The sequence below is a fragment of the Bos mutus genome, chromosome 1 (genome assembly GCF_027580195.1).
Source record: "Bos mutus isolate GX-2022 chromosome 1, NWIPB_WYAK_1.1, whole genome shotgun sequence".
Classification (NCBI taxonomy): Eukaryota; Metazoa; Chordata; class Mammalia; order Artiodactyla; family Bovidae; genus Bos; species Bos mutus.
In genome coordinates this window covers 75,744,750-75,770,752 of record NC_091617.1, presented here as the reverse complement: position 1 = coordinate 75,770,752, position 26,003 = coordinate 75,744,750, and the positions used below count along the sequence as shown (strand labels likewise).

Below are 26,003 nucleotides of genomic sequence, written 5' to 3'. Positions count from 1 at the left end.
ACATTCATTAAGAAAGACAAAGTGGAATATGCTTACTTCATTATACCCAGATTCAGAGCCTATTATGTTACTTTGCTGAAAGGTTTTGAAGCAAAACCTACTCAAACGTTATCAGTATATTAGAAAAAGGAAAAGAAAGATCTAGATGGAATTCAGGCTCAAGGAAGTAATTGGGCTGCAGGGCTGATTCTGCATGTGGATGACCATCTAAGTTCTGTGACTTGGTGTTAATGTCCAAGTATTCAGTGGACAGGTCAAAGCATAGGGTATCTGTCAACCACAAATGAAGCAGATAAAGCTTCATGGTTAGATGAGGTTTATCCAGCTTAGAGTAAGATATTACAGGGGAAAAAAATGCAGGCTCCTAGAACAGAGTACTAATAAGAACCAAGTTGAAGGACCATGCCCCAACCAGGTTGCTGAGATTCGGAGAGTGGCTATGATCTGATTATGGAGCTGCATATGGAATTAAGGAAACTGATGTATGAATCTAGCCTGTGGTCTTATGAAATACTGTTGTATAGAAGGAAGCCTGAGCAAATGATGATTCAGAGATAATCTGAATTATTATCTAGGGGTAGATAGCCTAGTTTCAGCCTATCTCCTGGTCAGTGAGAAAATCCAGTGATCAGGGCAAACTCAGAGGTAAGGAAATTTTGAAGCTTAATGTCCCTAGAGAAGGCAGACACTGGAAAGATTAATTTACATGGATAGATGTTAAAGTGAATATGTAATAGCAATCTTTATTATCATGTTGATTACATAGAACTAAGTACATATTTGAAACTTCTTGCTAGGTGATATAGACATTATACTAGGAAACAATGGCATTGAATATGAGATAAGTACTAATATCTAAGAGGGGAAGTGTGGAATGATCATATAGTAAACAAAATGCAGGGAAGGATGACTAGGAATTTATTGTATGTAGGTTCTAGTCATCTGAAGCAAAGGCAGAAGCTATTAAACCCCAGCACAATAATATAAAGCTAGGTTGTACTTCAGACCATGAGAAATCCTGCATTATTAGATAGATTCCTTTTCTTTTCTGATTGTTTCTCCAGTCTAAAAACACCCAGACCCACTCTCCACAAGAAATAAGAATCAAAAGCGTATTACTGGACTTCCCTGGTGGTCCAGTGGTTAAGATTCCAAGCTTCCACTGCAGGGGGTGCGGCAGGTTCAATCCCTGGTCTGAAAAGTTCTGCATGCTGCAGTGCAGCCAAAAAAAAAGGAAAAAAAAAATTGTATTACTTGTAACAATAGTAAACTTCTGAGGCTGAATGCAAATCTATGTTAAATGAATCAATCTTCTCAGAAACATTTCAGATCATTGGTACCTTTAGTCTTTTAAAACCAGCCTGCACAATCATATTTTCTTTTCAGTCTGATTTATTCTGATTCATTACAAGGCAGGACTGACCCTGGATTTGTATTTGCACACATTATTTTAAGTTTACCTTGGTAACCTGACTCCTTGTTGCCTCCAGCATAACCCAGTTACTCCTGGGATTATCAATTTAGGCTCTCAATCACACACTAATTAGAATGTCTTCAAAGAGTTGCCATAGGAACTCAGCAGCTTATAAACAGGCGAATTGTGAAAGTAGAGAGGTGTGAGGCTTTTTTTTTTTAATAGCCAAAAACAGTTTGGCAGGTTAGAATCCTTTAGCATAGCTGAGTATTGGAACTGAGATTACTTTGCTTTATGCTGCTGCTGCTGCTAAGTCACCTCAGTCCTGTCCGACTCTGTGCAACCCCATAGACTGCAGCCCACTAAGGCTCCCCTGTCCCTGGGATTCTCCAGGCAAGAACACTGGAGTGGGTTGCCATTTCCTTCTCCAATGCATGAAAGTGAAAAGTGAAAGTGAAGTCACTCAGTCGTGTCCGACTCTTAGTGACCCCATGGACTGCAGCCCACTAGGCTCCTCCGTCCATGGGGTTTTCCAGGCAAGAGTACTGGAGTGGGGTGCCATAATTAAATGTCTACTTGCTCTCTTTTGACAAGGACTATACAGAATTATTAATTACTTTTGTTAATGTCTTGGATGAGGACATAGGTGGAATGTTCATCAAGTTTACGGATGACACAAAACTAGGAGCATAACAATTATTGTGTTGATTGACTGAGGAATCGAACTGATTTCAAGACAGAATTTAGTGGCAATCCATCCAATATGTGCCTGAAGAAAATTTCTGTGATTCTCTCTTTGCTGTTTAAAGTAATCCCAAGTTCTTAGCCTACTGTTCAAGACCTTGCAATATTCTGATCCTAAAACCCCTTGCTTTCCACCAAAATCTTTTATAGTTCTTTTCCTAATACCCTGTGCTTGAGTCAAACTGAATTATTTATAGATGATTTCCTATTTATGTTCCATGCTTTCCTCTGAGCATTATTCTCCACTGAGTTTCTTTCCCCAACACTTTCCTTCTGCCTCAATTCTAAATTTCCAAACCACTTCTTTCAGTTTAAAGCTACCTCTTCTATTTAGTCTTCTTTGATGGCCTTAGCTGGAGTAATCCCTTTCTTTTGCTGATCTTCAATAACACTTATCAGCTCCTCTCTATTTTTATCACTTTACTTTGTGTTGCAGCTACTTCTTGTACACACTTAAGTTTCTGTTAGACTCTGCTTAGTACTCAAACTTCCGTCTGATAAATCTTTGAACATCCTGTAGTGCCTCTGCATGTCTATTGTTCAAAGTTGATGGTGCTGAAGTGGTTTGCATGTGGTGTATTTCCTCTATGGGGGATAAGTGCCTTTAGAGAAGGCCCTACATCTTGCTTGAGAGGTCTCTGCAATTATAGGCTAGTGACTTGTAAACAGAAAGTGTTCAATACGTGTTTTATTGAATTAAAGAATGCCAGTAGGAAAACTCCCTAAGGGAATGGTATAAGAATTAGAAGGGAATGGTGGTGTTAAGAAAGAGACATTTAATTTCTGAGATAAAATGTTGTTTAAGATATAATAAACTCTCCTGTGATTTGTGTTGCTGTTGTTCAGTTCCCAAATCATGTCTGACTCTTTGCAACCCCATGGACCTCATGCAAGTCCAGCATGCCAAGCTTCCCTGTCCCTCACCATCTCCTGTAGTTTGCCCAAGTTCATGTCCAATGAATCAGTGATGCCATCCAACCATCTCATCCTCTGTTGTACCCTTTTCCTCCTGCCGTCGATCTTTCCCAGCATCAGGATCTTTTCCAGTGAGTTGGCTCTTCGTGTCAGGTGGCCAAAGTATTGAAGCTTCAGATTCAGCATCAGTCCTTCCAAAGAGTATTCAGGGTTGATTTCCTTTAAGATTGACTGGTTTGATCTCCTTGCTTTCCAAGGGACTCTTATATACAATCATGCTAAGAAAGAAGCACAATAGAGATTTTTGGTGATGTGTGGCCAACAGAGGTGACAAGTGTATGAAACTTGCATCCTCCTTTAAAATGACCACACATTCTGGATGGCTTGAACAATACTGGTCTATACCTTTTGTTTCAGTGTAGCACTCTTATAAATGTTCCATTTCAAATGCTGTTAGTAGGTCACCCTATTTATTAAATACTTCTATGATTTTTAGACTACTGTACTACTGTGAAACTTGTGAAACTTGGGATAATAGACATAGTTTGTCAGGTGTGGATATAAATCTCATCTCTGCAACCTACTAGAAATATGATCTGAACAAGTTACCAAGACCTCTGTAATTACCCCCATATATCTGTTATGTTCAAAACAGAGTGGAGGTCCTTGATATGTAATTTCTCAATAATATTCAGGTTTCAGTACTTATAACCCCACAGAGGTTTTATCAGGGGCCAGATATGTGTAGAATAGTGGTGAAAGAAATAGTTAACAGAGTTGTTATACCTCTAGCCCTTCTGCATTAAAGATCACACAACCAAATAAAAGGACATTGTTCTTGCTAGTGAACTGTTTCAGCTGGTTACCAACAGAAGGGCTAAACATCACAGAAACTAGAATCCAGCTTCATCATTTGTCTCTTGAGTAGGAAGAGTAGAGCAGGCACAGTAAGACATGAGAGTTATACATTTCCCTTTACTATAAATTCAGAGTATCATGGACTGCAAACCAAGTCTGAATCTAGGATTTCTAGATTTTCTGTTCCTCACTAAGAAGAAAAAGTGTCTAGATAATAAAACATTTCCTAGTGGAAATAAACCAAGACAATATGATGAAGAGTAAGAACAAACTTATCTGCCAGAAATTCAACTCTGATGAAAAAAAAAACTAAAAAAAAGTATTTTTAAGTAGGCAGAGTTCAGTGATTAAGAGACCATTCTAGAGCCAGGCTGTTGTAATTTAATCATTATCCTGCCACTTTCTGGGGCTTCCCAGGTGCCACAAGTGGTAAAGAATCTGCCTGCTAATGCAGGAGACTCAAGAGACGAGTGTTTGATCCCTGGGTCTTCAGGAAGATCCCCTGGAGAAGGGAATGGCAACCCACTCCAGTATTCTTGCCTGGAAAATTCCATGGACAGAGGAGCCTGGCAGACTACTGTCCATGTGGTTGCAAAGAGTTGGACGTGACTGAGCATGCACACGCTAGATGCACCAGTTACTCTTTTCTAGCCAAAGGATCTTTTATCTTATTTATACTTGTCTCAGTTTTCTTACCTGTAATATGGAGATATAAAAAAAGCCTATCTTCCTGGTTGATTCTGACAATATTAACATTGTAAAATTGTTATAATTTTATGATTGTGTCATATTTTTATAAATATTAAAAGTGTGTTATTATAAATATATTTTTGTGTTAATATTGTAGAAGTCTTAAAACAGTTCCTAGTCGATAGTCAGCCTACATATGCATTAGTATTGTTTAAGCACTTGAGGGTAATAAGTACTCTCCTTGCCTTTGTATTTGTATTGACAGGATGGGACTTCTGTGGTGTGTAATGAGTCTGTACTTCTATGGGATCCTGCAAAGCCATGCCTCAGGTAAGTGAATGTCTCTTAACAATCTATTAAGATGCAGATAACACATAGAGTAATGTCATATGTCTGAAAATGGATTAAGAGACCATAATGTTGATTATTTCCATTGACTTCTGTGGTAATATAAAATCTTATATTTGACAGAATCATATAGTTTTGATGGTGGCAAGAACTACTGAAATCTTTAGTCTTTATGGGACAAAGTACACTGGGAGGACTGGTTTGGTGTTTAATTATAGAAATTCGTCTTCGCCTTCACATCTAAGGCAACTAGTATCGTATTTCTTCCCCTTACCTCAGGTTCTATGGGAAAAGAAATGACAGTGATAGTGGATGACTTCTGTTTTCCAAACTTGAGCCAGTGGCGGAGAAAGCCTTGGTGGTAACAGCCCATTGATACCTTATAAAAACAAATAAATAAAGATAGAGTTTTGCTCTGATGACTCCTGCAATGGAGGAGACACAAGAGACACAGGTTCAGTCCTTCAGTTGGGAAGACCCCCCGGAGAAGGAAATGACAGTCCATCTCAGTATTCTTGCCTGAAAAGTCCCATGGACAGAGGAGCCTGGAGACCTACAGTCCAAAGGGTCACAGAGAGTTGGACATGGCTGAGCAATGTCCAACTAAGCACACAGAGAGCACACACATAGGAAAGAAAGAACCTATCATTAGGCTCATTCTTTCTTTGGATGTTGCTTCATAAGCATACGAAGATGCAGCCAAAATATTTATTGAGTTTAAATAACCAAACTCAGCTATCATGGAAATGGATCGTATGACATCAGAGTTACAGCGGACTTTAAAGTCTGTCTTTGTGGGTCTTATCTCATCTGTAGAAGTACTGCTCAGAACTATTTGATGGTACCTCTAACTAGTGATCATCTCATTTTGGCCCATTATATCTTTGGACTGATCACATTATTAGAAAATTTTTAGTACATATAACTGAAATTTGTCTTTTGTCACATCCATACCTTTCTTTGGTTCAACTGCTTGATTTAAATGGAAAACACCTTATCTCATGAGTCTCTAATTTTAATTCAAGGAACTGAGTTATCTTCATTTAAAGAAAAACATTCCCATGTATAATTTCCCTGATGATCATGGATCATACTTTGAATATCATTGCTTTGGAATTCTTCTATGTGAGAGGCCAGCAGAGATGTTCAACAGGGGTCACCAAACCATGGCCATGTTCTCCCGTATATACCTTCAACTGTTCTTCATGTGGCATGGATTTGAGCCTTTCTACCATCTTGATTATTTTTCCTGTGTGTGTTTGGTGTTGCTATACCACTTAAGGCATTTTATTGGAAACCAAAAATAGCACTAAAGGAGGGGTATAACTTGGACAGAGTACAGCTCAAAGCCAAGAGAAGGAGCGATAACTTCTAACCTTGTTGGCCCTTAGAGGCTTTACAGAGGAGAGGATATATTATAAGCAGGACTGATATTCAGCTGGGATGCACTAGTATAGAGCTCTACTGCCTGTTTAAACCAGCATCTACCCTGCTTAATTGAGTGTCCCATTTGACTGGCCAGTTCCCTGATGTCCTGATTTTAAATATGCTGAGTATAACCCCTGATTGGAGTTTCTTATTTGATTTAGTTCTGTCCTTGAATGGTATCTTCTTAAGAGGCCTTCCTTAACCATCTTAACTAAAATAGCCCTGCCAATCACTCCAGTCCTCTATCCTTCTTTAGTTTTCTTCATAACACTCATTATTTTTTGTCACTATATCAATCCTTCTCATCCTTTTTTTCTCCTCCTCTTCCTTTTTCATGTTCTTTTCCCTTTCCAATCCCTGTTTTCCTCTCCTTTCTTTCTTTCTCTCTCTCTCTTCCTCTGTTCCTGCCTATTTCTCTGCTTTTAAGCTCCCCAAGGACAGGGACTTGTCCATTTTGTCTGTGCACTTGGAGTAAAGATGGACACATAGACACATAGTAGGAACTCAATGTTTACATATATACAGGTAGATATATGATAGGTATAGGTAGGTGTATGTATATATGTGTGTATATATGTGTGTGTATATTTATATATATATATATATAATGAATGAAAAACTGTCCTTTTACTTTTTTTTTTTTTTTTGCCCAAGTTGGTCAACTATATAATTGGTCAATTATAAAGTTTATTATAGAACTTGTTTGTATTCATACTAGCAATTCATCAATGTGGTTTTATGTCCTCACCTTGAAGGGAAATGGAAAAATGACCTTGTTAACCTTGTTAGAGATCAATGAATTCTCAGGAGTCAGTGGCTCATTAGTGCTGGTGCCTCCCCACTGGTCCTGGCAGAGTTGCTTTTCTGAATGACCTTTACTGTAATCCATCCAAGGAGCACCCCCCACCACCCCCTCAGATGTTGTTGGAGAGTGAGCTTTTTACCCAGGAACTGACTCATAATTCTGCCAGGGAAGCTGACTTCTTGAATAAAATACGTTCTCATACCAGCCCCATTGAGTCACCATGGGAGCAGGAAACATGTTGTAATGCCCTCGGCCCATCTGGCCCATATTCATTTGCCTTCCTTATGAAAAGGTATATTGTGTCTGTGTCAGTGATGCACTTCCTAGTTGGAAGGAGAGGAACAAAAAGTAAGTGTTATTGACAAAAATAAAAGGGGAACCGGCTCTGAGCTATGAGAGGGAAAAGGGATCCGATGAACCAACCTCTCGTGCATCATGCCTTTCACAACAGAGTAGACGACAGTAGACTGGTTAGCCTTTCATAAGGCCCTTCCTGTGCTTCAGGTACCCGTGTTAACGGAACCACAGGATCGATGTGAACAAAGAAAGATATCTTGAAAACCCTAAAGCTCTGTACATGCTTGTGATATTTGTTTTATCTTGTTCCTCTGGACTCCTTCGTGTGGGCTCTTCTCTAAAGAAAAGTCCCAAATTTTAAAAAGAAATCGCAACCACACGACAGTTTTATTTCTATGTGGTGCATTTCAGATACCATCAACTGGACTTTAAGGCACACAATTCTGACTAGAAAACAGTCTTTCTATAGCAGTACTGTGATTTCCATCTTCACTGGGGAGTGTGGGGTCAACATTCCATTTCTGATAGTAATAAAAGCAAATAATCAAGAATCAGTATTTGCTCTCTTTTAAGGAATTAAAGCTTGAATGATTTTAGTAGTGATAATATAATTATAATGTAACAGTTATAGAGGTGATAATAAAGCTCCCTTTGCTGAAATAAAATTTGATTTGAATTTTACATATTCTTTGTCATTTAGTTCTCACACCCAAAACACAGCAGTCAAGGTATTTTAACTCCCTTTTAGGGGTCAGAAAATTAGAATCAGAGTGACTGAGAGAGCTATCCAAAGTCATACAGTTAGTACTTAACAAAACTGTGACTGCAGCTGTTTCCTCATTTCCTAAGATAGATATTATTTTTACTAAATACATTCCCCTTGGACTCTACTAGCATATAAATAATTTAGAAAAATATATTAAGATCCCAGGGGTCATGAGTTTTGCTAATTGTTAACCCTGTAATAGATTGCTATGTTTTTTATTAATACACGAGAATTATTTTTACTCCCTCTTTCCCCTCATTTGAGATGTTTTACACCCACAAGCAAGAAAACCACTGTAATGTAAGCTCAAGACTCAATATTCCCGTTTTTGTTTCTCATACAATTAAATATTTCCAATACTATATGCAAAGAAGTTCTCCTTTGCAAGAATTCTAAAAGCAGCCTAATTTGTCACACACTTCTCTTTTGGTGTGTTTCTTTGGCAGCATGTTAGAAAGTTGAACTGTTTAAGCCACCTTTGGAGTAGAAATAAATATTCGTAAATTATGATTCCAAGTTGGGAAGATAGTTAGAATGGTACCATGTATAATCTGATGAATTTGAAAAATACTGCCATCTCAAAATTATTTGCTACAGACCATATGAAAAATGATAGCAATGAATTTTCTTCCCCAAATGCACACACACGCACACACACACACAAACATCTTTGAATACAGCTTTTTATTTCAGAGTCAACAAACTGTTGACTGTGTGCCAGGCGCAGGGCTAGATTTTTCACACATTATCATTAGCTTCACAGAAAACACTGTGATGGGGGTGGGGTGTAGAGATTCTTACAACCCTCTTATAGATTAGGAAATATAGAGCCAGGGTGGGGGGCGAGCAGGGAGGAAAAGGTGAGAGGGGAGTGTGGGGTTGGCCTCAGTTAGCAGTACTTCTGATAGGGTTTCAAAGGCCATCTTTCCTCCAAAAGCCAAGCTCTTTCTTTTATACCACATTGCCTAACCTTAGGGCTTTCTTATGCTAACAGAGGTAAGATTCCTTGATTTTTTTATCATTATTTTTAAGAAATTTGCAGAGAGTGGAAACAATAGTGTGACTTTTGGGGGATGAATTACACTATGTAAAATAAATAAGTAAAAGCATTGTGGCTTAGCAGGAATCCAGATATTGATTCAAGTTCTGACTGTTTCACTTAATGAGTTGTTTAATGACATTAAAGTCATTTAATCATGCTGTTTCTCTGTGTCCTTACATATCAACTAAAGCAACCAACCGATTAGCAATAGCAAACCTAACCATCCAGCCAACTAAACCAACTGACAGTAGCAAAATCTCAACCAACTCTTCATTATTGCTTATTTATTAAAGAACATTGTGGGTCTTACAATAAACCATGGACATATCCAAGATACACCATTCCTATTATTTAATTATTTTTAATGACAAATATTTATCTTACAGTGATTTCACTTTATTCTAAATATCCTGTGTTTGACCATTTCATATTGTTAGAATCCAGGGTAAATAAAGAAAAGTTCTTATTGTAAGAATCTTGCAGTCAAGTCTGAGAGAAAGAAGAGAAAAAAAATACCAAACAAAATTGCATGAGAGAGCAGAGAAAGTTATTAATCCTGTAGGGCAGTATAGAAGATTTCTCAATCAAAGAACAACTGTTCTTTTCTAGGAGAAAATACATCTCTTATTTGGGAACAGAATAGTTCAGTTTGGCTGAAGGGATAGTGTGAAGATGTTTAGAAGCCAAGCTGGAAAGGTAGGCTGGGAACAGATTGTGGAGGACAGGAATCCCTGCAGGTGAAGGAAACATTTTTGTTTAATGTATTTTAGATACACTTGGGCAGTTCTTTGTTATTGTTTTTCTTCTACAAGGATCTATTGTATTTTAGTGCCAAGCAATGGTTCCTTCAGTTTGGGGCACAGATTCAATTTGTTGCCAGCTCCATGGTCTCATATTATTTGAATAGCTTTTTGAAAAACTCCTTACTTGGGTGTACTTGTGACATTCAGCCCTATCTCTGTTGCTCATGGCTGGCCATCCTGAACACATTTTGTTTCTATGCAATTTAGTCCAAACATTTAGAGAATGTGAGAAGAATACAGTTTCATTTTATTCTTAGACCTAAAGGTCATTGGAATTATAACATTCACCCTGATGTCCTTTAAATGTTTCTTCTTGGGAGCAGGTATCTTCACTCTTGTTTTTTTTTTTTTTTTAATGCTTTGAAAGACTGATGTTTATGTTTAGTTACTTGTACTTCCCAAGGGTGGGTATTGAGAAGATATTAGGGTATCTAATATCACACACACACATACAATTTATTGATGTGATGCTGACTTCGCAGTTATAAATTCTCTAGAAAGGCTTCTTGTAATACAGTGATATTTCTATGTTTAGAAAAATGACCTGATTTTTCCTTCACATGTGTGAATTAAGAGAGGACACTATTTTTTCAGGGAATACGTGAGTATATATGGTTCTCAGTGACAATGTCTGGCTTATAAGGCTTTCTTCTGCCCTTTGAATCACCTTTGTTTCTGCAGGCCCATTCCACCCTTCACCCCTTAACATTTGTTTCTGCCATATTTATATGAGCTTTAGAGAACCAAATCACCATCTGATTACCACTGACTCACTACTGGGCCAGTCCTCACCCATTTTATTTCACTATTTTTAAAACAGCTTTTGTATTTAATGGATGAATTTCTTTAGAAAATAAAATATACCTCTATCCTGAATTAAAAAAAAACAAAACCCAAAGATTGCTTTATTCTAAAATCCACTGGGTGTTGCAATTGCTCATTTATTTTTGAGGGACAGGGAGAAAATGGGTAAATTTTATAAATAATATGAGAACCTTGGTCATAATTTCAAGTACCTGCCATACAAACCTATAAAAGCAATATACAGAATTGCCTCCTTTTGTCTTTCTCTGTTTTAGAGGCAGTAGGCACAATGAAAATACAGGATGGTTGAGAAAATGAGAGAAAAGAGACAAAACAGTCACATACTTGATAATCTAAACTTGGCTGAGTTCTGTTATTTTCGTGAATTTCTTTAATCCTTCTGCCATCAGAATCAAAACTCCTGGCATAACTTTACATTATTAGGAAATAAATACCCTTTCCTACAGTGTTTGTAAGGTCTGTAATAATAGTTTAAGGCTCTTTTCCATCATTGTTATTTTTTTTGTTAACTTCCAAGATACTTTCATATTTTTTGAAGTACTCCTTAAGCTAGGCAGGAGTATGTATTTAAACAAAAAATATAGGAGTATGGTTGATTTACAGTGTTGTGTACAGCAAAGTGAGTCAGTTATACATATACATATATCCACTCTTTCTTAGATTCTTTTCCCATATAGGTCATCACTGTGCATTTTGATATATATGCCACTGTACTGATGTTTGCATTTTTCCCGTAACTTATATAACAGAACATAGTGGTCCCTTTAAAGTCTGGGCTTTCCATGCCAGGGAGAGGGATGAACTGAAGAGTATATGCCAACTATGCTTCCTTCAAAACTTATGTAGGTACGCAAAAGAAAAGAAATAGAAAGAGAGGTCATTCATCAGTCACTGGTAGCTTTTTCTATATAAATATAGCTCTTTATTAATATAATATTGTGGGTTTTATTTGATTCTTAGTTGAAATATAGATCTCTATTAGTGTTCAGGCAAGCACAGATATACAAATTATTGTTCTCAAGCAGTTCTCAACCATTGTTGACCATTATTTACTCTAGCTTTGTTTACCCTTTTTCACTTTGGGAAGACACCTCTAATCATTCTTTGTGGACTAGTTTGCTGTTCAAACATTTTATACTTAATAAATTAAATTGATGCACCAGAGTTAATTCTGTCCTTCTCTAGATCTTTGGGACTTCAGATGGCCCCAAAACTCTTAATGAACTAATTTTTGCTTCTCACTTAGAAAGCCTTAATTTTATCCTCATATTTTCTAATTTGCTTTGGACTTTTTGCTCTATCTAGTCTCCTGGGAAAAACTGAATTTCTCTTATACAGGACTTTTTGACATCCATGGCTTGCTTCTAAATGTCTTTTCAGCGGTTTTTTATTTTCCATTCAAGGTAAAGGAAAACAAAGAGGAGTGAGGGTGAGGAGAGAAGAGGAAAGAAAAAGGAGAGATGAAGAAAGAAGAGATAGTGATAGAGACAGAGACACATAGAGAGAGATACAAAGACAAAGAGCTACAGAGTCTTTCCGTAGAGGAATGTTGCTGCGTTTGATGCAATCCCAGTTATATACTTTTTCACGTCATTAAAAAAAAAAGAAACACATTTTTTTAAAAGATACCACACTTAAATACTCTCCCTTTCTAACTGAACTTTACATTGGATGGTGTCATTTCAGAATAGCTCAGCTTCTGTTGTTTATCTCTACATTCTCTTTTGTCTTAGTATATTAAAATGATGAGATTAAATAGAAGCCTGAAATATTATAGGAGTTTCCTTGTATCTAGTGTTCTTCTAGCCAAGAGTGCCATCAGCGTCTTTAAGATACTTGTATTGTGAAGGCAGAAGACGGGAGAGATGGTGGAGGCACAGAACTGTGCATTGCCGGCATGGTAATGAAGGAAGAGGAGATGGCAGGCAAGAGTGTTCCCTATGCACTCTGCATACATAAGGTCTAGGGCAGAAACAATCTGTTTGCAATTGACACTGAGCTGTAAAATGTCTTTTCTATTAGCAGTGTATTGCTTGCGGATCAGTAGAAACCCAGCTTGTATTTAGGTCTAAGAGAAAGGTATTGCTTTGTTTGGAGGATGGTTGAAATAACGGAAATTGTGAATAAAGCAGTTAGTAAATGGAAGTGTTGGAGGAGTCCCTCCCATGGCATGCACTATTCTTAGTGAGATGCTAAGGGGAATTTCAGGAAGAAAGTGAAGCAGGGTCTTTGTTTCTGGTTACTTATTAAAGCAAGCTCTTAGCTATTTCACCTGTATTACTCTAAATATCCTATTATTAAAAATGTTCTTCCTCTCATCTACAATGCAATGATAATTTATGACTGCAAAAATAGCCATGAAGCATTACGTAATATTGAATTTTTTAATCACCAAAGGAAGATCTTGTTAAACTAAGCATGGTTTTAAATATCTTTTATTCTAATTCTCTGTAAATTGGTAATAACTATAGTGGAGTGTGTGTGTTTAACAGAAAAGAAGGAAGGTGAGGGGGATAACATTAATTGAATTAGGGAGTTGTGTGTGTGTGTGTATTAACACAAAATAGTACATAAATTTCTAAATAATCTCATAAGATAGAGATAAATGTTTTCATCTGTCTTTACCAGAGAGGAACTCCAGATTCAGAAAAGTGAATTTAAAAGTTCAATTAACTTAAAAGCCCTATTATTAGGTGGCTTTTTCCCAGGTGGCTCAGTGGTGAAGAATCCACCTGCCAATGCAGAAGACTTGAGTTCAATCCCTGGGCTGGGGAGATCCCCTGGAAAAGGAAATGGCAATCCACTCCAGTATTCTTGCTGGGAAATTCTAGGGACAGAGGAGCCTGGCAGACTATAGTCCATGGGGTCACAGAGTTGGACACAACTTAGCAACTAAACAACTATTACTCAATGGTAAAACTTGTCTACACAATTGACTTTAAAATGCATGCTGTTTGCTCAGTACCATGCTACCACTGAATTCTTTATGATTAAAACTCTTTATTTTCTAAATATGCCAACCAAAACTCTGTCAATAATTGATACAGAGCATACACATTTGAAAGGAAACATTCAGCCAATTAAAAAAACAGAGAACATAGGATGTGATTTTTTCATGGTACAAATACTGTGTCAAAATTGATTTGTTGCTTCCTGAAGCATATATAGTGCACTACAATTGCATATATTCAGATAACATATTTTTCCAAGGTCATAAAAAACTTCCTAAAGGAAAGCAGCTCTAAACAAGATTGCAGATGCGTGCAGGAACAGTGGTTCAGTGCAGATGTAGTGGGTTTAAGGGAAATGGGAAACTGTTAATTGTAGTATTCAAGGTTCAGTTCAGTTCAGGTCAGTTGCTCAGTCGTGTCTGACTCTTTGCGACCCCATGAATCGCAGCATGCCAGGCCTCCCTGTCTATCACCAACTCCTGGAGTTTACCCAAACTCATGTCCATTGAGTCAGTGATGCAATCCAACCATCTCATCCTCTGTCATCCCCTTCTCCTCCTGCCCTCAATCTTTCCCAGCATCAGAGTCTTTTCAAATGAGTCAGCTCTGTGCATCAGATGGCCAAAGTATTGAAATTTCAGCTTCAACATCAGTCCTACCAATGAACACCCAGGACTGATCTCTTTTAGGATGGACTGGTTGGATCTCCTTGCAGCCCAAGGGACTCTCAAGAGTCTTCTCCAATACCACAGTTCAAAAGCATCAATTCTTCAGCACTCAGCTTTCTTTATAGTCCAACTCTCACATCCAGGACTCACATCTCACATGACTACTGGAAAAACCATAGCCTTGAGTAGACGGATCTTTGTTGGCAAAGTAATGTCTCTGCTTTTTAATATGCTGCCTAGGTTGGTCATAACTTTACTTCCAAGGAGTAAGCATCTTTTAATTTCATGGCTAAAATCACCATCTGCAGTGATTTTGGAGCCCCCCAAAAATAACCCCAAAAATAAAGTCTCTCACTGTTTCCACTGTTTCCCCATCTATTTCCCATGAAGTGATGGGACTAGATTCCATGATCTTAGTTTTCTGAATGTTGAGCTTTAAGCCAACTTTTTCACCCTCCTCTTTCACTTTCATCAAGAGGCTCTTTAGTTCTTCGTCACTTTCTGCCATAAGGGTGATGTCATCTGCATATCTAAGGTTATTGATATTTCTCCCGGAAATCTTGATTCCAGCTTGTGCTTCTTCCAGCCCAGCATTTCTCGTGATGTACTCTGCATATAAGTTAAATAAGCAGGGTGACAATATGCAGCCTTGACGTAATCCTTTTCCTATTTGGAACCAATCTGTTGTTCCATGTCCAGTTCTAACTGTTGCTTCCTGACCTGAATACAGGTTTTTCAGGAAGCAGGTCAGGTGGTCTGGTATTCCCATCTCTTTCAGAATTTTCCACAGTTTATTGTGACCCACAGAGTCAAAGGCTTTGGCATAGTCAATAAAGCAGAAATAGATGTTTTTCTGGAACTCTCTTGCTTTTTTGATGATCCAGCAGATGTTGGCAATTTGATCTGTGGTTCCTTTGCCTTTTCTAAAACCACCTTGAACATCTAGAAGTTCATGGTTCACATATTGCTGCAACAGAATGATCTCTGTTCGTTTCCAAGGCACACAATTCAATATCAAGGTATTCAAGGTTACACTGACATTATTCATTTGGCTTCCCATGTGGCTAACTCAGAAATATTAATTGGAACTTGTTGTCTTTTCCTTCTGGCCCAAGTACAGCAGGCTCTTTCCCTCCTCTTAAGTGTTTAGGGACTTGGTAAATGATGTTTTCATGTGGCTCAGACATTTTTAGATATATACCACCACAAACTATTTATTTTATTTTTTTAGATTCCAGATACGAGATTATACGGTGTTTGATGTATATCACTTAACATAATGTCTCAAGGTCCATCCGTGTTGTCACAAATGGCAAGACTTCCTTTTTTTAACTGAATAATACTATAGTAATAGTACATCTTCTTTATCTATTTATCCATTGAAATTTGCTAAGTGAGTAAATCTTAAAAGTCTTCATCTCAAGGGGGAAAAAAAAGTAGCTATGTACGGAGAAGGCAATGGCAACCCACTTCAGTACTGTTGCCTGGAAAATCCCATGGATGGAGGGGCCTGGTAGACTGCAGTCCATGGGGTCGCTAGGAGTCGGATATGACTGAGCGACTTCACTTACACTTTTCACTTTCATCCATTGGAGAAGGAAATGGCAATCCACTCCAGTGTTCTTGCCTGGAGAATCCCAGGGACGGGGAGCCTGGTGGGCTGCCGTCTATGGGGTCGCACAGAGTCAGACACGACTGAAGCGACTTAGCAGCAGCAGCAGCATGGTGACTAATGTTAACTAGACTTACTGTGGTGAACATTTCACCATATATGCAAATATCAAATCATTATGCTGTATGCCTGAAACTAACATAATGTTATATCTCAATAAAAATATTTTTAAATTCACAAAAAATAAATAAAAAAGAAAACAACTCTGGAGGAAGAGGCCTGAGATGAGGATGAAGAGATAGTCAGGGTCCAGGGACTAGTAGGGATGTTGTTGCAATCATCTTCACTATCGCAAAAGGTTATTGGAAGGACTTGTGCAGGTCCCTGACATTTTCTATTTATTGAATGTTCATGCTAACCAGCACATCAGAAATAGATTGGAGAAGATTTCAGTTTCTCTCAGTATGGTGGACCACGTCCGCTAAACAACCCTTTTCCTGTAAAGCAGCTAGAAATTCTGCATTTAAAAATAAATGTCTTTTAAAATGAATTGCTGAGTTGGTAAGAAATTCTCCAAGGACAAAATTGAAGTGAAAACAGAAATCCAGAAAAGAAAGGAAGCCAGCCCTGCAGCTGGCGGATGCCCAAGGTAGCATCCAGAGTCAGTGAAAAGATGTATTTAAATGCTAGGAATTTTGGATAATTTCTATAAAAATAAAGTTAATTTTTTTACCTCATTCCTTACTTCCAAACAAATCTCAGTTGAAATAAATATTTAAATGTTAAAAAATAAATTAAGCCCTAAAAGTACTAGAAGAAAATATATGCAAATATTTTCACAAGGTTGAAATAAAAGCCGTTCTAGATATATCAATCATCAAGGATGGGGCCATTAAAGAAAATTTGATATGTTTGATTACATAAAGATTGACAACATTGGTGGAGCATCACAATATTATAAATTAAAGGACAAATGAAAACTTGGGAAAATATAGGTATATGGGAGTGGTTAGCACCATCACAACACAAGGAACTCTTGCACACAAAAGAAATCCATTCAATATAAAATATATTCTTCGAAAAATGAGAAAAGATTTTCAACCAGAGGTTCAGGCAGTTCAAAAAGATAGAAACAAGTTCATCCTAAAAAGAAGCTCAAATTCATGAGTAAGATAGATACAAATTAAGCCAACAATGAGATGTCACTTTCCACCCATTAGATTAGCAAGAATTAAGGGGAACAGTCCTGTCTAGTGCTGGACAGGACATGGTGATCTAATGCCCAGGTGTGGTGTTCTGGTACCGTGTGTAGGAGTGTACCTGGAATAGGTTCTGTGGAAGACACCTTGACTGTTTCAAAGACACAAACGTGCCTCCCTTTGACCTTTTAATGAACTTTGCACACATATATCCTGAGGAAATAATCAGAGAAATGCATAAAGACGTATCCACAATTTTATTTTTCACACTTCTATTCAAATAGGTAATGCTGCAAAAAGCAATATAATCATCCATTGATAGAGGATTTAAAAAAAAACTGAGAATACTGTTGAGTCTTTAAAAGTAATTTTACGTTTGTTGACTGTAGCCTGCCAGACTCCTCTGTCCATGGGATTTTCCAGGCAAGAATACTGGAGTGGATTGCCATTTCCTTCTCCAGGGGATCTTTCCCACCCAGGGATCAAACCTTGGTCTCCCACATTGCAGGTGGATTCTTTACCAACTGAGCCACCAGAGAAGTGATAAGGAAATGAGTTTATGATAGATATTTCTGTTTAAAAACAGGTACCATACAGCATAAAGTTTTCAAAGTCTGAAACCTTTAAAACAGTGGCAGTTGTTTGCTGACATTTAGATTGCAGGGCTTTTGAGAGCTATTTATTCAATTTTCAGGAATTATGTGAGCCAGCTGTTAAACCATTGGTAGTTTGAAACTGGCTAAGGGGAAAATAATAATTGCTACAAATCAGCCCCCGTCCTAACCCCATCGCTGGTTTACCATACACCACTGTGGGCATGTGTGTGCAAGCACATGTGTGCACAGATCCAGAAAACTTTGGTAGAATGCACCCAGATCTTAATAGTGATTATTTTATGAAAGCAAAAATATGTTTGAGTTTGTTTCTACCCTTTAAAAATAATTTTGAATTATAAACAGTATATTATCATCTTATATTTATAGTTATAAATAAGGAGTAAAAATTTTTGGAAATAAAGAATGAAGTCAACATCTGTTTACACTATATGATGGTATTCACCCACTATAATGATCAGTTGATATAATGATATTAGTAACATGAACTGTATCTGGCACATTCTATAAGCCCAATAGTGTATATGTTTATTGTTAGAGAAATGAAGGAGTGCTGACAGATGAAGGAAGAAATTTTAAAATATTTGTATTATTTGATCATCAGAAAAACAATAATTTATATTATTATCCTTATTTTGCGGATAAGGAAACAGAAACTTAGAGAAACTAGGCGACTTAACCATAGTCATAAAACAGTAAACAGATGAACCAGGGAACCAGAACACAAACCCTTGTGTTTTACTCCCAACCTATTATCCTTTTTCCTGGTATATCCAGGGAATTCTAACCCTTTCACTACTGAGGACATTGTTTATTTCATATTTTCTTTCTGAAGACTCCATGTATTGAAAGCAGTAGCAACTCGTTATGTTAGCAGCCATCACCAAATCTAAGAACATATTCATCCCTTGAAATAGAAATTCTATTCATTAGCTGCCAGTTCACATCCCTTCTTCCCCTTTTCATCATTCCTAAACCACCATTAGTCTACTTCCTTTTGCCATAGACTTATCTCTTCTGGACATTTCCTATAAATGGAATCATATGACGTTTTTTTGTGACTGGCTTGGAATAATGTTTTCACTTAATGTTTTCAAGGTACATCCATATTACAGCATCTTATGAGTATTTTGCTAACTTCTATTGGTGAATAGTCCCCTTGTTTATCCATCCATCATTGATGGGTATTTGATTGTTTTCATTCTTTTCTATTATGAATAATGCTACGTGAACATTTATGTACAAGTTTTGTATGTACATGTTTTTTCCATTTCTCTTGGGTATATACATAGAAGTGGAATTGCTGTGTCATATGGGAACTCTGCAATGCAGGAGACCTGGGTTTAATTCCTAGGTTGGAAAGATCCCTGGAATGGCAACCCACCCCCGTATTCTTGCCTGGGAGATCCCATGGACAAAGAAGCCTGGAGAACTACAGTTCATGAGGTCACAAAGAGGGGCACAACTGAGTGACTTTCACTTTCACTTATTGGAACTCTATGTGTAAAGATTTGAAAGACTTCCAAACTACTTTTGAAAATCACTGTTCTATTGTAAATGCCTTTTGAAGTATACAGTAGCAGATAAATTACAGGTTGTATATGATAGATACCATAGCACTTTCTAGAATGGTTCCTTAAAATACATTGCATCAAAAAAGAAGAGATCACAGTCAATTCAGAGGTCTTCCCCGGACACACACCCCTAATCTGTGATCTAGGAGAGGAACATTTGAGCATTTTCTTTTTTATTAGTGTAGTAAACTTAAATCTTATTGCTATGGGGGTTCGGAAAAAGTCCTGAATAACTCACAGTATGTAATGCAGAGAAAAAGTATCCTGGACTCAAGTCACATCTTGTCTCCATGTGACTCTCTGTCTTTATAAAATGAAGATGATCATATTGGCCCTACCTACCTTGCAGAGTTGTTCTGGAGATTCAGTGAGATAATACATTTCAAAGTTTTCCTGTAATTAGCAAAAGCAAGTATGTAAGCAGATACTCACTTGAATAAACTTGAAAACTGACACCATGCACTTGGCATATGGGTAAACACTACTGATTTTCTTTCATATATTATGAGAGTAGGACTGAGATTTTTGCACTTGAAGGTGGGTGTTTACCCATAAGAATCCACATTTTCAAATGCAAGTAAACTCTTGTCAAGAAAGAATTTCATTTGCTCCAGATATTTGTTTATTTATAAATTTTCTAAAAATTAAAATGCCTGTAGTTGCCTACTCTTCAAAACCAGTTGCTTGAAAACAAGCCTATGGTCCTATGATTCTCTGCCATTTACTTTGGCTTTGATGACTGTAAACTATTTGCAATTTGTATTATTTTTCAATTGTATTTTTCAATATAGTGGCAAAAGCAAGTGTATCCATTCATTAAGAAGGGTTTTATTAAGACAATTTAATGAACCTGGCATTTGCTAAGCTTTAGGATACAGTGGTGAACAAATTTTCCAGTGGTCATGTATGGATGTGACAGTTGGACTATAAAGAAAGCTGAGCGCAGAATTGATGCTTTTGAACTGTGGTGTTGAAGACTCTTGAGAGTCCCTTGGACTGCAAGGAGATCCAGCCAGTCCATCCTAAAGGAAATCAGTCCTGGGTATTCATTGGAAGGATTGATGTTGAAGCTGAAACTCCAATACTTTGGCCACCTGATGTGCAGAGCTGACTCATTTGAACAGATCCTGATGCTGGGAAAGATTGAGGGCCAGAGGAGAAGGGGACAATAGAGGATGAGGTTGGATGGCATCACCGACTCAATGAACATGAATTTGGGTGGACTCTGGGAGTTGGTGATGGACAGGGAGGCCTGGCGTGCTGTGGTTCATGGGGTTACAAAGAGTCAGACATGACTGAGCGATTGAACTGAACTGAACTGAACTGGTGAACAAATAGGTCCTGTTTTTATCTCAATTCTATCTTACAGTCTCCTGTGTTTTATGTCTAAGTGTCTTGGGGTTTCTGTTATGCACCATGACCCATGTATGGTATGTAACTATGTTTGCTTTAAAAATGAAGAATAAAGAAAGTGATTGAATTTAAAAACTCTAAAATGTATAAATGACAAAAAGGGCAAAAAATGTAAAAGATTTGATACTATGGTTCAGCTCTGTTGCTACTTTCCTGGGTGACCTAGGGCAAATTCCTTAACTTTTCTAAATCTGTGTTTCATCATCTGTAAAACTGTTGGGTTGCTTCTGATTCCAGCTCTCTGGGATCCCATAATTGGAACTGTAAGGTTGAGGTCCAAGAGCCTCTGAACTGAGTTGCCTTTCTTATTCCGCACTTCTCTTCAGTTTATCTCAGTTCATTTATGCAGCTCTGTCCACTTCTCTTCATCTTAACTCTCATTCCAGTCCAAGACATACCATTTCATTCTTGGCCTTTTCTACAGTAGCTTTGTCACTGACTGTTGTTTCTCCACTCTGACTCCCTGAAGTCCATTCTTCACATGACAACCAGCACTATCTATTTAAAATGGCAAATTAAATCCTGTATCTCCTCCAGTGAGAATCTCCTCTGTGTCTCCTCTCCTCTGATGAAAATCCTGGAAGTATTCCCTATTATTATTTATATAAACTTTCTGTTCCTTACATATTGCCCCTGCGTGTTCTCGTGTATACCTGTTACCTATATCTTGTTGTATTTTACTTTCTTGATCCTGGCAATGAAGCTTCCTGAGATTCTTTCAGATATGTTTCCTTTCTTCTTAAGGCTTGGCACACGTTCCTCTAAACGTCACCCCTCACCCCTTCATTTTACACCCGTCAGCTCAAAAGGCAGGTAGGTCTTCAGCACACAGCCTTCCCTTCCCTCCAAACATTCAGGCTCAGTTAAGATCCCTGTCATATACTTTTTCATATTACCCTGCATTTTTTTTATGGTACCCATTCATACAGCAACTAAATTATTTTTTTTCAGATGCAACTAAATTATTAATTGTATAATTACTTGTTTAAATATATGGTGATTTAGTTATTTAATACCTGTCACCTTTCTCAGAGGAAATCTCCATGGGGACAGGCACAGTTTTATTTACCATTGTATCTTTAGTGCCTAGCAGAAGTCTTTGCACTTATTAGGCGCTCAGCAAATACTCAGTGAATGAATGAACAGATGTAGGAAATGCCTAACAGTTCATTCTTTACCTCAGCTATGAATTATTTTGGGTGGGAGAGCATGCCATGCATATTAAGAAGTTCTGAGAAAGCATAGCTTTTTATCTCTATGCAGTTCTTGATCTCTGTTTTCGCAGTGTGCGGACACTGTGCTGCATGATAAGGATCTAAACCCTCACAATTGGGTTCACAGTCTAGTAGGGGCTCTATCATAATCTTAAATAACAATTTTACATTGGTTGATGTCATAAGTGAGGTCCAGAGAAACTGCTATGGTGGTTTTGAAGTGAGAGAATTGACTTCAAAATGAGAGTAGCTAGTTGTGTCTAGAGGAGTTGTGTCCAGGTTAGGTCTTTAGGATTCCTGTGATTCGACTACTTGGAGATGGGTAAGAAAAGGCCCTACCGGGTGGGTCCGTCACTGAACTCTTGCCCACTGCCAGACATTACAGATAGAGCCAAATCTCTAATCAAGAGGCTGGAATTATCTGGATCAATTTTTACTTTAAACAACCCAACCATTTAAAAAAAAAATTATTGAAATATAGTTGATTTATATGTTGTGTTATTTTCAGGTGTACAGCAGAGTGATTCAGTTGTACATATGAAATATATCCACTCTTTTTATTAATATATTCTATTCTCTTATAGGTACTCTTGACCTTTTAAATTTTATTTTTAATTTCATTTACATAATAAAATTCAGTTTTGGGTGTGTGAAATAAATGAATTTTGGCAACTACATACAGCCATGTAACAACCACCACAACAATTAAGACACAGAAAAGTCCCATTACCCTCCAAAATTTCTCTCATGCCTTCCCCCACCCCAAGCCCCTAGACAATCATCAATCTCTTTTCTGTTTCTATAATTCTGCCTTTTCCAGAATTTTATACAGGTGGAATCATATGAAACTGGGCTTCCTTCACTTAGCATAATGCATTTGAGATACGTTCACATTGTCAAGTATATCAGAAAGTCATTCCTTATTGCTGAGATGTATTACATTGTAAAGATAACACCACAGTTTGTTTATTCATCAACAAGTTGAAGTTCATTTGGCTGCTTCAAGATTTTGACAATGATGATTAAGTCTGCTATAAACATCTGTATATAGGCTTTTGTTTGAACATGAGTTTTCATTTATCTTTGTTAAATACCTAGAACTAATATTGCTAGATCATATTGTAAGTATATATTTAACTTAATAGAAAAATGTCAAGCTGTTTTCTAAAGTGGTTGTACTTCATTTTGCTTTTGCATCAGCAATGAATGGGAGTTCGGCTTATCCTTGTTAAAACTTGTTATCCTTGATAACACTTTTCCATGCCATTCCTTATTAACAATTAGTATTTTCCCCTTTAAAAAAAATTAGCCATTCTAATGGGTGTGTGGTAGTATCCTTTGTGATTTCTAATTGGCATTTATCTAATGACTAATGATTTGGGACATTTTTTCATATGTTTATTTTCTCTTTATATAGTTTCTTTGATAAAATGTCTGTTGAAATGTTTTATCCCTTTTTAAATTGTTATCTCATTGAATTTTGAGAGCTCTTTACATATCTGTTTACATTCTTTATCAGATGTGGGATGTTTTTAAATTTTTTTCTCATCTGTAACTTGTATCTTGCTAACCCTGAATTTTTCCAGTTATCTTCAAGCCCTATCGGCCTGTCACTGAATCTACCATTGTTCTCCTTTTCACTCTGCATGTTTACAGAACTTCTTGGCTTGTTCAGGCACAATGTGGGGTGTAAAGCTGAAAAGGTCAGTTGTCCTGTGAAAAGGAAACTTTGGTAGTTGAAAAGAGAGTCCCTATATTCAGTGGTCTGTAAGCCATAGGCTGATATTCTGAGTCCCATAGGGGATGTACAGATAGTGTGCTATACTACAGAGCAGTGCTATTCATTGAAGTTTCTGTTTATTAAAATATTTTGAGCATAGACTCCATAAGAGAGAAGCAATGTAGGTCTTGGATAATTAAGTTCCAGAAATTATAGTAAAGTGGCTGCTTCATGTATGATCAGTGAAGATAATATTGGGGGTTGGGGTGGAAAAGGAACAGGCACTGGGCAATGTCTTTCTCATCTTGACAAATCCTAGTTTGTCTTTCTCATCTTGATAAATCATAGTTCTCTAATCTAACAATTGTGGAGTGAGAGGATCACCTCAGAAGAGACTAGAGCTTCATTGTCCACCATCCCTGAGCCCAGGTTACTGTAATTGCTTCTTTTGTCATCATTTGTGGTTGTGTAAGTAAACACAGAAATAACAAATGGATAACTTCCCTGGTGGCTCAGTGGTAAAGAATCCACCTGCAATGCAGGAGATGCAGGTTTGATCCCTAGATCGGGAAGATGCCCTGGAGAAGGGAATGGCAACCCACTCCAGTATTCTTGTTTGGGAAGCTCCATGGACAAAGGAGCCTGGCAGGCTATAGGCCATGGGGTTGCAAAGAGTTGCACATGACTTAGTGACTAAACAAAACAAAAGGCATTCCATTCTTGACATGTCTGGAGGCACACATGTGTGTGAGCCATGAACAACCCCAGGGAGCAAACGTATTTCCCAATCCAGTCTTCATCTCTACCATAGTCATCATTAATATGTGTCACTCCTAAGTCAGTTTCTTACCCTGTATAAACCTAATCTCCCACCCTTATGCTTAACTAAATCATCCCACACCCTATAATCCAGTCCCAGCTGATTTATAGACTAGTCATGCCTTTACTTACAATGTTCCACCTGCCTGGACTCCTCCCTTTGTGTCTGTCAGTGCACATTTTATTCATTTTTCAGGCTTAAATCAGATGCTGTCTCTTCTGTGAAGGCTTCATTGAACTCTCCACCCTCCCCTACAGTCGGAATTAAGAGCTCCTTCTGCCCTCTAATGACATGGTGCATCTTTTTTCTTTTTAGCATTTACTTTATTTTGCTTTGCATTGAAATTAATTATTTGCCTGTCTACCTTCTTGAGATAGTGAGACCTTTGAGGGCAGAAACTGTATCTTCCCTTTGTCTTTATGCCTCCAGAAGAGTCAATTAGAAACTATTGCATGTAGTAGGTTCTCACTGAGGGTTTATTGATTGAAAGACATGGCATAACCCACAGTTCCCTTTGCTTTGCGACCCAGACAGAAGAGGTGTCTGAGTGGCTGGTAGTGGTAACTGGAGCTGACAGCATGATCCGATGTGTTCTAAGCAAATGCAGTCTGTATCCCTACTGGCTGTGATTATGCTTTACTGTCTAGAATAAGAAAAGGACGATTTGATTTTGAGTAATAAGCAACCCAGTTTTAACTGTGTACCTTAAATGTCTTTCATTGTTCTGCTTAAGGTGATTTTCTACCAGCATGAAATGTTCTCCTTCCCAGACAGTTGACGGAGGAGCTGAGTCATGCCTGACTATACTTAATAAGACAGAGGCAGTCAATGCCCGAGGGAGCAGCCTTCGAGGACGAGCTGACTTTTCTGATTCCTCTGCTTTTTAAAAGTGGGTGTTTGAGAGAAAGTTGAGCATGAAGATAGCTTCGAAGTGTCCACTGGAAACAAGACTACATGATAACACTCTGATTCAGACAGGTGTGATCCGCCCATTGCTCTTGGCTATGACATGTGCCTGCTGACACTGGAAACTGCTAATCACTGATTTTATTCTCCTCAGTAAAGAGACTTACTCAGTTTGGTCAGTTTTCTATTAACAAGTGCCCATCCACTCCCACCCATATCCCTGAAAAACAGGCTTGATTTTACATTTTTAAGATTCAAGCTAGAAAACACTCGATAAACCCATCACGTTACAGAGATGGAAAGAGTTAGAGATCATCTGGTTTTACATCTTTGTAGTATCCATGAGAAAACAAAATTCAAGAGAAGAGAAGTTATTT

At 37.7% G+C, this 26,003-nt stretch overlaps 1 protein-coding gene across 2 annotated transcripts in view; it reads left to right on the top strand.

The window, feature by feature from the left end:
* Nucleotides 1–26,003, top strand: part of IL1RAP (interleukin 1 receptor accessory protein) — a 144,415-nt gene that overhangs the window by 53,468 nt on the left and 64,944 nt on the right. For both annotated transcript variants that reach the window (XM_070371819.1, XM_005897674.3), the window contains exon 2: nt 4,887–4,951. In XM_070371819.1, coding sequence (XP_070227920.1) covers nt 4,888–4,951 — 64 coding nt within the window. In that variant the 5' untranslated portion in view covers nt 4,887. The remainder of the gene's footprint in view (nt 1–4,886; nt 4,952–26,003) is intronic.